The sequence below is a fragment of the Chenopodium quinoa genome, unplaced genomic scaffold (genome assembly GCF_001683475.1).
Source record: "Chenopodium quinoa cultivar QQ74 unplaced genomic scaffold, ASM168347v1, whole genome shotgun sequence".
NCBI classification, from domain to species: Eukaryota; Viridiplantae; Streptophyta; class Magnoliopsida; order Caryophyllales; family Amaranthaceae; genus Chenopodium; species Chenopodium quinoa.
The window spans coordinates 589,279-600,184 of record NW_018742484.1 but is presented as its reverse complement, the minus strand read 5'-3'; the positions used below and the strand labels follow the sequence as shown (position 1 = coordinate 600,184).

At 33.5% G+C, this 10,906-nt stretch overlaps 1 protein-coding gene across 3 annotated transcripts; it reads left to right on the top strand.

The window, feature by feature from the left end:
* The first annotated feature begins 2,690 nt into the window (after positions 1-2,690).
* Positions 2,691-9,268, top strand: LOC110719320. 3 transcript variants are annotated; one of them, XM_021898218.1, is made up of 6 exons: positions 2,691-2,969; positions 3,191-3,325; positions 3,606-3,692; positions 8,579-8,651; positions 8,802-8,906; positions 9,050-9,268. In XM_021898218.1, the coding sequence occupies exons 3-6, from the start codon at positions 3,634-3,636 to the stop codon at positions 9,119-9,121; spliced, it is 309 nt and encodes a 102-aa protein (XP_021753910.1). In that variant the 5' UTR covers positions 2,691-2,969; positions 3,191-3,325; positions 3,606-3,633; the 3' UTR covers positions 9,122-9,268. The 3 variants fall into 3 exon arrangements, with proteins under 3 accessions (XP_021753910.1, XP_021753909.1, XP_021753911.1); XM_021898217.1 differs by having other exon boundaries at positions 3,185-3,325; XM_021898219.1 differs by lacking the exon at positions 3,191-3,325.
* Positions 9,269-10,906: the final 1,638 nt, after the last annotated feature.

The following is a 10,906-nucleotide window of genomic DNA, read 5'->3' as shown; positions in this document are numbered from 1 at the left end:
TTAGATATCGAGCTTAGAGCGTTAAAATCGAGCGTCGTAAGTCGAGTCGAATTTAGAATTCGACGAGACGAGAAATCAAGCATACGATAAGTTCAAGCTAAGCCGTAGCCTCGCATTAGCCTAGCCATGCGAAGGCTAGGCTAGCATAGGGCACCAACCGCATCGCATGGCTGTGCCGCAAGCCAAGCATGCATGTGCGTGCTAGGCTTGCTGGCCGAGCATGCTTGCGGGGCTGGTGCACCTAGTCGCACGCATGCTAGCAGCTGGCGCACCATGCGTGCTAGCGTGCTAGTGTGCTGGGCCTCGCACCCAGCCGCAAGCATAGCAGCAGCTAGGTTGTGCCTAGCACGAGCATCGCATCAGCAGCAACATCACGCTATGCGTGCTTGCGTGCTGGGCAGCGCCTAGCACAAGCATAAGCAACGCAGCAACAACAGCAACCCGCATGCGCGTGCGTGGCCTGCTGGTTGTGCGTAGGCATATGCGAGCTGGCTGGCAGGCCTAGCCATGGTGCTAGGCGCCAGCGAGGCTGCCTTAGCAACCAAGGCAGGCTGCCAGCCAGCATGTGCGTGTGCCAGCTCATGCGTGGGGAGCCCGGTTTTTGGGTGGGTTGCTTGGGGAGCAAAGGGAGGATGACCCCCCCTTGTGGTCCTTACCTAACCCCATGCTCACCTCTTGACACTTGGCGTTTGTTGATTCACTTGCATTTCAATTTGATTTTTGAATTAAAATAAATTGAATAAAGTGCATTTTACCAACTCTCCCACATTGATGGGAGATTGGAATTCAAGAGCTTCCTTCCCTATAAATACCAATCATTTGGGATTGGGAAAGGACACTTAAGTTGTGAACTTTAAGGGATCTCCAAGAAGAGAAACCTTAGTTCTAATACTCTAAGTTCTTTTGGTCTAGCCCCAACTAAGCTTCGGGGTAGGGACAGTTCGGGTCGGGTCTCGAGGGTGAGAGCCGTTGGAGGCTTGCGCATTTGCGGAGCTTAATGCTTTCAAGTACGAGCTCTTAGAAAGAGCGAAGCACGTGGCATGGGTTAGATCATCTTCTTTCTCTCTCCTTGTTAATTACTTATGTAATTATCAATTAATATGCATGTTTAGTTATTTTAATTTGTGTGCGGATTTTGGGAGGGTTTCATTCCGCGTAGTGTTGGACACTACGAAACCCAACACACACTTGGCAAAAAGTTGAGACGCCAAGTGTCGATGTATCGTGACCTGGCTAAAAGTTTAGCTTTATATATTAGTTACTAGTTTTCTGCCCTAGGCGATGCCTAGGTTATTTATTGAATTTTAGGATAAACCTTTTGGCTTGAATGTTAAATACGGTTATATATTCACTTTTGATAATGCAGGATATTTAGACATGCTATATCATACTTAAATTATTTTTATTAAACTGAAAGTATTTTTACCAATTAAAACTTATTTTACTAATTCTCTATTATTTTAAATATATTATAAATGGATCTTATTTTAAAGAACTTTTTAAAACGAATTTTATGACGGAAATAAAACTGAATTATTAGATTTTTATTAAAAGTTATGATTAATTTTGTATATATGAAATATTAAAAGTATATCGACAATTAAACTCTATACAACAATTTTATCTTAAAAAATCTATCCAAAATTCGCTTACTTAGCATCATATGTGACACAATAATACCTACTTTTAACCTACCTGGCGTGACACTTGGCGGAAAACTAAAATGCCAAGTGTCGATGTCTCGTGGCCTGGCTGCGAGACCGGCTTTATTTATTAGTGACTAGTTTTGTGCCATGGCGATGCCCCGGATTGTCCTAAACTTCATGTTATTATGTAAAATATTTAGACATACGATATCATAACACTTATTTATATAATAGAGTACTTTTTGTAGTTTTATTTGTAAATAGATATATACCTATGTTATATTAACTTGGTATTTTTTATTATACTTAAATTATTTCTAATGAAGTGAAAGTATTTTTACCAAACTAAAATTATTTTTTTCTGATTAAAACTTATTTCTACTGATTTTCTAGTTTTTATTAAAATATATTATAAATGGATCTCCTTTTAAAAAACTTTTTAAAACGGATTTTACGATGGAAATAGTAATGAGTTATAAGATATTTGTTAAAGTTATAATTAATTTTGTATATATGAAATATTAGAAGTATATCGATAATAAAACATTATACAACATTTTTATTTTAAAAAAAATATATCTAAAATTCGTCTACTTAGCATCCTGTGTGTCACAATAATACCTATTTGTCGCCTACGTAGTTCAACACTTGGCGAAAAAGTGGAATGCCAAGTGTCGATGTCTCATGGCTTAGCTGAGAGACCGGCTTTATATATTAGTGACTAGTTTTGTGGCCGGGCGATGCCCAAAAGATTGATAAAATTTTAAGATAAACTTTTTGGATTGAATGTTAAACACGGTTATATAATCTCTTTTGATAATGCATAATATTTAGACATACTGAACTGAAATTATATTTTATTAAACTGAAAGTATTTTTACTAAAACTAATTTTTTTTCCTTATTAAAACTTATTTTCACTGATTTTCTATTATTTACTAATTTTATGATGAAAATATTACCAAGTTATAAGATATTTATTAAAAGTTATGATTAATTATATCTACGCTATTTAAAAAGTGAGCACCGGCACTGTTCTTTATGAACAGTAGGCCAGTGCGCGGACGATACTACCCTCCAACTGGGTCTGTTTTACGGTTCTGCCATCTAACATCACAGGACCGGATCCATGGCCTCCACTCCCAATGTCTAAGCTCCATCTTTCACCTTTCTTTTTTCAGAATTAAAGCAGGTTGAAGGTGAAGATCTTGGCCCTCGATTGGATATGGTGGTTCACGCGTGTCTGCGGGTACAGTTGAAGTTACGGCGCGGGTTGATGCAAGGGAAAATGATGATGGTCGAATATAATCTGTATAATATGCAGGTACTTAGCCCTAATTTGAATTGGAAGGAAGAGTTAATTTTGATGCGATTGTTTTAGGGTTTATTGTTTTTTGGGGAGAAGGGTTTGATCTTTTGCTTATTTAGTTGTGAATTTCCTCTTTTCTTGGATTTTTGATGTAATAAGGATGGAATTTTTTTTGTTTCGTTGTGAAATTATTCTTGGTGTTGATAGAATCCTAATTTTTTGTCTACGAGGTGAAGAAGGCAGAGAATTAATTCTCCATTAGCTTGAAACTCTCTTTCCTCCATTATATTGAAGCAGCTTATGCTGATACTTTTTTCAAAACCATCGAATATCAATTTCTCTTTTGGGTTTATCGTTAAGTTAATTGTGAGGTAAGTCAACTTTTCGTTGTTCTATGCTAGATTATTGAACTATGGCTACAATTAGTGAAGCTATTAGAAATTTTAAAGGTCAATTTTGATGCTGTAATTTTGATATGTATAATTTACTTTGATATTCTGAGGCGACAAGAATTTAGTGTGGTGTTTAGGTCTCCTTAGATTATTTTGTGGTTTTTGGGGCTCCTTTGATGATTTTGTACTTTTTGTTTGAAATTTGGTGTGTTTTGATTTTAGGGTTTAATTGGGGTTCTTACTTTGTTTTGGGATTTAGGTGGGACTGCATCAATTTGAGGTGAGTAATGGGGATTACATCTATGTGGAGAAGCTCAAGTACTGTGACTGTCTGGGTAATGACAAGGTAATTCGTTTTTCTGCTTGATTTTATGTTCAGTGATTGATAATTGTAATAGTGATAGATTATAAATTGGTGATGCATACGGTTTCCCGGTGGTCGATGTGACGTGTTATGATGATGTAGAATTGTATGCTCTTGTTGTTTTAAAACTGATGTGACAGTGTTATGATGATGTAGAACTGTAATAGTGAATTCTGAATATTATTTGCAAATTTGGGTGTATCACTTGTAAGTTTTGCTTACTTTCAGAATTTCGTAGACAAATTTTTTAGCTTAGATCACCTACTCTTGGATGAGTGAGATGACTTCTTGACTCCTTTACAAATAGGGACAAACAAAGTATTATGTGAAAATTTGTCAGGCACAACACCAGAACCGCCTGATTGTGTTATAAATTGAGTGAACTGATTTATTTGAATATTTTTGGGGATATGAAGCTAAGCTTTAGAAACCAGCCCTTAGAAAAGAAGCTGTAGAATATCTACAGAGTGTAGGCATAATGTGACTTTTATTTGGAGGTTCCTATCTCCATTATGGGCAGTGGTACAGAAAATTTCATCGTTATGGTCCACTAGATCTTGAGGAAGATTTCTTTATGCAAAGCCCTATTTCAGGTTTGAATTTGGTTTTTATTTTTGTATTTTTTTTAAAAAAAAATTATCAAATTCATGTTGTTGGTAGAGCTATGTGCTATTTAAGGGAGCTTTTAAGCTATATAGCTTAATCTCCCATTTTTCTTCTTCTTTTTTTTTTTTTTTCTTGTGATAATACACATGGTTGTGAATACCTTTCTTTATGCAAACAATTTATAATCGGAACAACTCTTGATTGGCACTAAAGAGGTATCAACTGAACACCTATGCAATTGGTATTTTAGTTTTTCCTTATTTTTGCATGCATTTGCTTCAAGTGTATGATATCTGATCTTTACAAGCATATTGTGATTTATGTGCATGGTTGATGTATGAATTACTCCTTTTCTGACAGTTTACTTTTTACTCCTGTATCGATAAGCTGATGTTGGAGTTGCTCACATTTCTGTTTGTTACTTGCCATTTTAAGATTTGGATCCTTTGTGTAGTATAATAGAAAGACCCACTTGGCTACAAAAATATCGCTCTGAAGTATAATTAAGGTGCTTTGAAATCTGTAATGCTAAAATTTCAGGAATCATATGTATAATGCTCATTTTAGTGCTGGCACATTGGATTGACTAGAATTTTTGTGTGACCATTTTTCAGAGTTGAGGTGCTGCTAACTAAAGAGTTTCTGAATGCTTGTTTGGTTTTACAGAATCGTTAAGATTGTGAACTGTGTTTTGGCACTCTTATGGAGTGTTATAAACTATAATCATTGATACCCTTGCTGGTAAAACCTTTTGCAGTTATTGATGTTCTTTGATACTTCAGGATTCTGTTTTCAAGAATCGAGTGGTGTTCTATGAGAAGGAAAACAAGAGACATGGTTTATGGTTTTCAATTGATCATTTGACTGAAATATGCTAGGGAATCTTCTGTGAAATTGTTGACTTGCGGGTTTGGGAAATTGGAATTATGTTGTAGTTGACTGAGAGTTGTGGGAATTTTTTTATATACCAACATTATAGAAAATGAGAGATATAAGTAAATCATATATGAAGGGTACTTGTAGTTGCTCAAGATCAAATAATGCGATGACACTTTGACCATTTCATATTGAGAGAAACATTAGATTTTCACAGGGGACAAAAAAAAAATGTTAATTTATAGGAGTAGTATCATGCAACATGTCATTTATATTGGAAATCATATTGATATTGGAAAACCTGAAGACGCATTCTTCATGCTCACAGCTTTACTATTTCACTAAGTATGACTATAGTTATGCCAGACAGCTATTATGAACTTGTAGTATTGTAAAGGTTGTTTGGATTGTTAGCTATTACGAGTTTGCAGATCTGTTTGAGCTCACATTTGGTGTTATAAATGATAACTAACAATTGTATGATATAGTTTCAATTTTTGAGTTTTGTATATTTGTATGTTCATTTTAAAGTATATGTTTATACTTTTATATTCTTCTTTCATGTGATTAGAATCTCATCACTGTTGTGGGATTTAGGAATTTGGTTTCAATGTGGGTCTTTGATATTGTTACCGTGACAAAAACATAATCTTGTTCTTAGGGTTTTAGCCGTAGTGGTTCTACAATATGCAAAAGATGGTGAATTCCACCTTGATAGATGGACAGACCTAATTAATTCATTTAAAAATGGGTATTGGTGTTTCTCCATTCGTCACATAGATATGATATAGACGATTGCGTTTAGACTCTTCTATTGTTGGCCACTTGCATATGACACCAATGCTAGCTTCTTTCTTTTTTAATCTCTTCTTTCCCTCTACTGTAAATTGGATTGTATGGACTCTTTTCCGGATATCTTTATCTATAATTTAAAAGAATAGATGAGTTTCCTGGTTTGAACATGTAATTTGTTGGATAAATGTGGATAGGAAAATAAATTATGATATGCATGCTTAATTTTATTTCCCGGGTAAAAACTTTAGCAGTTCTGTAGTTTTCTCTTTGCAAACTATTTGGTGTGTATATTGAACTTTGCAACTTGAATCAGTTTGTCAAGGCTAAGGTTTCTCTCTTATTATAAATTCTTTTCTTTGGCTATAGATCTTATTATATTACTCCCTACCTTTTCTGAAATTTAAATTTGGGAGGACAAGTATGTGTGTTTGTGTGTGCAGGGTGTAATTTTTTTGTTGTCTACCAGCCAATGTTCTCCATAGTGATATATGCCTAAATCTAAGGATTTAGTTTGTGTAACTTAACTGTTATCATATGATGATAAACTCTCTTTGCTTGTGCATGAGTGTGTGTGACATGCAGGTTATGTTCTAGCTCAAGTACTTAACTTTATTTACCCCTATAGCCCTAATGGTTTCATTTGAGTGTGTGCTCTAACATTTGGGATTGGAGATGTTGATGATTTTGAACATAATATTACTTGATTCCCATTGTTCTCTTTTGATAATTGAGGTAGAATTTGTATCTTTATTAACAGTTCTCTGTGAGAGATGTTCATTCAAATTCCCCTTAAGAGAAATTACTTAAATATTGAATTCTGTATCTTTATTGTTGGCTAATAGTTAGGATGTACATACTGTGGATTAAATAGGCCCGGCAATACTATAAGTTGGGCAAACAAACAAACTAGGTAGCCTAAGGTTGTCTTCCTATGAGAGTTGGTTAACTTGGGTCTTAGGTTATGAATTAGTTTGTTAAAATTAGAATATCTTCCCAAAGACTGTCACATTTCTCTACAATCTTTTTTTGTTAAAATTAGTGAGGCTTGACCACCAAAGTCAAGTGGTTTGGTTCGATTCCTTGAATCTACATTTCCTGTACTTTGTTGTTATGCCAGTCAAACAACTACGAGTAGTTTCTAAGATATATTGGAAGTCAACTAAAGAGCTACAAGCCTACAAGTACAAAAGTTGACTATTTAGACTATATTAGATATGATGTTTCTAAATTCAATTGCTATGGTTTTTTTATTTTTTTTATTTTTTGAGAAAGATATACAATGTACTTACAACATGTCCTTTTCTTAAAGTGTACTTTTTCTACATGATAGTTTACTCTTAAATTTACATTTGGTTTGAAAAATAATGTAATATATACATTTAGGTTATTTAAAATCCCTTTTCATTCTTGTTTTAAACATTTTAAAACGATTCTATATGATTATAATATTGATTTTGTCTTCCAAAAAAAAGAAAAAATAGTTTGAAAAAAAAAAGTAATAGTACCGAATGTTAATGGAGTACAAGTCTTATAACCAAAAAAAAAAAAAAAACAAAAAATAAAAACTATATATAGACTATTTACTTTGAAAGTACTACTTGTTAGATTTTAAAATAGGAAAAAAAATATGAATATAAATCCAGCCCAAAATTATAGATCATAAATAAAACAACATACTTTGTAGTGTTTGTATTTACTCGTACTATTTAGTCTATGGGTTTAAGTGAAGCCTGGTAAAGGTATGTTACTGAAGTTGGGTACACGCATCCAAACTGAGTCAGAGTAATGACGAAATGTTAGGGCCAGCTAGCTAGCTTTGAAACGAATATAAGCAAAATGCCCAATAATGAAAAAGACATCCTCAATCCCAAATAGGTTAGGCCCAACTTGAGCTTGATACTTCCTTATTCTGAAAGGAGAAGACATGTCTGTCAACATTAAGGGTTGCGTCAAAACTTGGTGTTATATCTATCTATGGCCACAATTGAGCTTACTTGAAAATTTGCTCAAATATTTCATTGCCTAAATAAGATGTGCTATGCTTCTGCTATCATGTAAGCTCATCCTCTTGAATTTTCATTCCTTTTTAAATTCTTGCACGAGCTTGTAATCAAGTACCAACATATAATGGACAGAAGATAAGCTAGGTGATTCAGAAGTAAGCAAGACATGATACAGTCTGGTGGTATTATAGCATGAATTGATATGAAGATAGTAATTTGACAAATTGGAAATGCTATGAAATTGCTTCTTCTCACAACTGTAAACTAATTTGGAGAATGTAGAAATCTAAGAAATTGGAGTAGTTTTAGCTTGTCCTCTTCTTTTCTTGTCACAAACCCATAGAAGTAATTTGAGTATGGAGGGAGTATTGTATTGAGTTTTTTGGATATTGAAAGTTATACTGTTGTAATTTGGTGTAATTGTATTACGTATATCTTATAAATTGGGTGACCTTTAAAGGTTTATGTAGTTTTGTTGCTTGTTCACTCATTGTAATTTCAGATTGCAAGTTGCTTTAAATTCTTTCAAACATTGGTTTTTTTTTTTCTTTCTACCGGCCGCCTTACTAGCCTATCTACTTTATACAGGTGTTGCACAACATTACGTGGTTTTGGTGGACACAAAGTGCTTGTGCGCAGTGATAAGGAATTGATAAAATGGGTATTACAATTTGCTTGATCTCCCTTTTATTAATTGCTTATTAATTGCTTTTTATCCATATATATATCACCCGTCTTATAAGACTAAATATTTTGAATAGTATGTAATATGATGTAATTAACCTTAGACAATGATAACTATTTATGCTAGATCTTCAAGGACACCCACCCCGTTGTAAAACGCGTATCAGTAAACGACAAAGATCTATTCGGGGAAGCAGCACAGTTGACAAGAATGTTTGTTATGCATGTTCAGGTGATAATTATTCTCATTATCTCATAGTCGTTTTTAAAGGATTAAGTTTAGAATCTTTTGTATAATATGGGTGAGTAGGATGACTACTTTAGAAACTTCATTTTGGAGTCCTGATTCGATTTTAACGCTTTAATTCTTTGCAGGTTGCAACTCGGTTTTTATTTGCTAGCCCAACCTCTCTACTGGTTTGCCTCTTACTTGATGTCTTCTTCTGAAGAGTCGGTGATGGACACAATTGATATGGACTTATGCTGACTTGTACATACTCCTTGGTAGTCTGCTATTTTTCAAACTTATACTACCTCCGTTACATATTAGTTGTAACTTTGGGGTATTATTTGAGAGACATAAAATATTCCAAAGTTGCAACTAATATGTAACGGAGGTAGTATCCATTTCTCGAACTTCAAAAATGTGTATTTTATTTAAGTTTACTAATATTTTGATATAATTTTATGCAAGCTTATTTGTATTTTTATGTAAGTTTACACAACATTGTCAAAGAGAAGTATTTGAATAGTGATTAAGTCAAAATGTTCAGCATTGAAAAAAAAAAGAGCAAAGTATTATGTAATTTCTTTTTGTATTTTATTCATCAATATCTATAATTGTTACTAATATGAAAAAAGCTCTATTGTAGTACACTTTAGATTTGCCAATTTTTCAGGTTTTGGTGATGGATTGATGAAATAATAGTTTGATGGGTTTGCTTTTAACATATTTTAGTTCGACAAATCAATGATTTATGATACTGCATATTTGCAATATTATTATTTATATAGTTTAGCTTTTTATATTGAATTTTTGTATACATTGCCTTTATTAAGGTAATGTTGTAAACACAAGATTTGAAACAGATAGATTTGTTTGATGTGAAATTATTATTGTAGGACTACAATTTAGATTTTGGCAATCAAAATTTATACTAGATTACATACCTATAGAGGGTTTAAATTTCGAAGGTTGATTTCTAATACGCAGTATATAATAGTCTATATAAGCTTTTATAATCTTCATATTGCTTTGATCGGAGGTCAGTTCTTATTATTAAACAACAATAATTATTACACCATCCTATTAATGTCACCTTAAATAGATACGTCGAATATTTTTCTTGGTTAATATGAGTTACGATGTACTCCCTCCGTATTTTATTACTTGCTCCACTTTTCTTTTGCGGTTGGATTTTATTACTTGGAATACTTTTCACAATATTTTACTAATATCTTTTATTATTGTGGACCTTCAACAATCATACTTTAATATTTTTATATCCTCTTTCCTTCCAACTATCTTATTTTATCTCACTTTCTTCATAATTTATATTATATTCTACCATTTCTCCTAAAATTCTGCATATGGAGAAATGGAGCAAGTAAACGGAGGGAGTAGTTATTATGTTGCTCTATTGGATGATACACATGTTATGCGTTTGCAATATTTGGGGGGGGGGGGGTGGGAGTGAGAGAGAGAGTCGGGGCAATTAAGCTGAGGAGAAAGAGGGAGAAATACCACTTAACAAAGATAACTTAAGAAAATCAGGGCAATTAGATTAGGAGAAGACTAACTAAAATGTTCAAGAGAGAGAGAGCGCACTTAAGAAAATCAAAGCAATTAGCTTAGGAAAATGCCAGACCTTTCTTAAGGCAATTAAGCTTAGGAGAAAGAGAGCTAAAAACCACTTAACAAAGATAACTTAAGAAAATCAGGGCAATTAGATTAGGAAAGGAGTAACTAAAATGTTCAAGAGAGAGAGAAAAAGAGCACTTAAGAAAATCAAAGCAATTAGCTTAAGAAAATGCTAGACCACTTAATCTAATTACACTTTCTTATGCTAATTTCTTAAGAAAGATCACTTGAGAAAGAGAGAGAGAGACCACTTAAGAAACATTATTTAAATAAAAGAGAGAGACCGTACCACTTAAGAAATATCACTTAAGAAAATCAGAGAAATTAGCTTAGGAAAAAGAGTTACTACATGCTAGAGAAAGAGAGAGCGA

Bases quoted from the DNA above. Each gene is read 5' to 3' on its own strand.
- LOC110719320 (XM_021898219.1), top strand. From the start codon at position 3,634: ATGGGGATTACATCTATGTGGAGAAGCTCAAGTACTGTGACTGTCTGG. The intron at 3,693-8,578 runs GTAATTCGTTTT...TACTTTATACAG, and splicing joins ACTGTCTGGGTAATGACAAG to GTGTTGCACAACATTACGTG. The intron at 8,652-8,801 runs GTATTACAATTT...TATTTATGCTAG, and splicing joins ATAAGGAATTGATAAAATGG to ATCTTCAAGGACACCCACCC.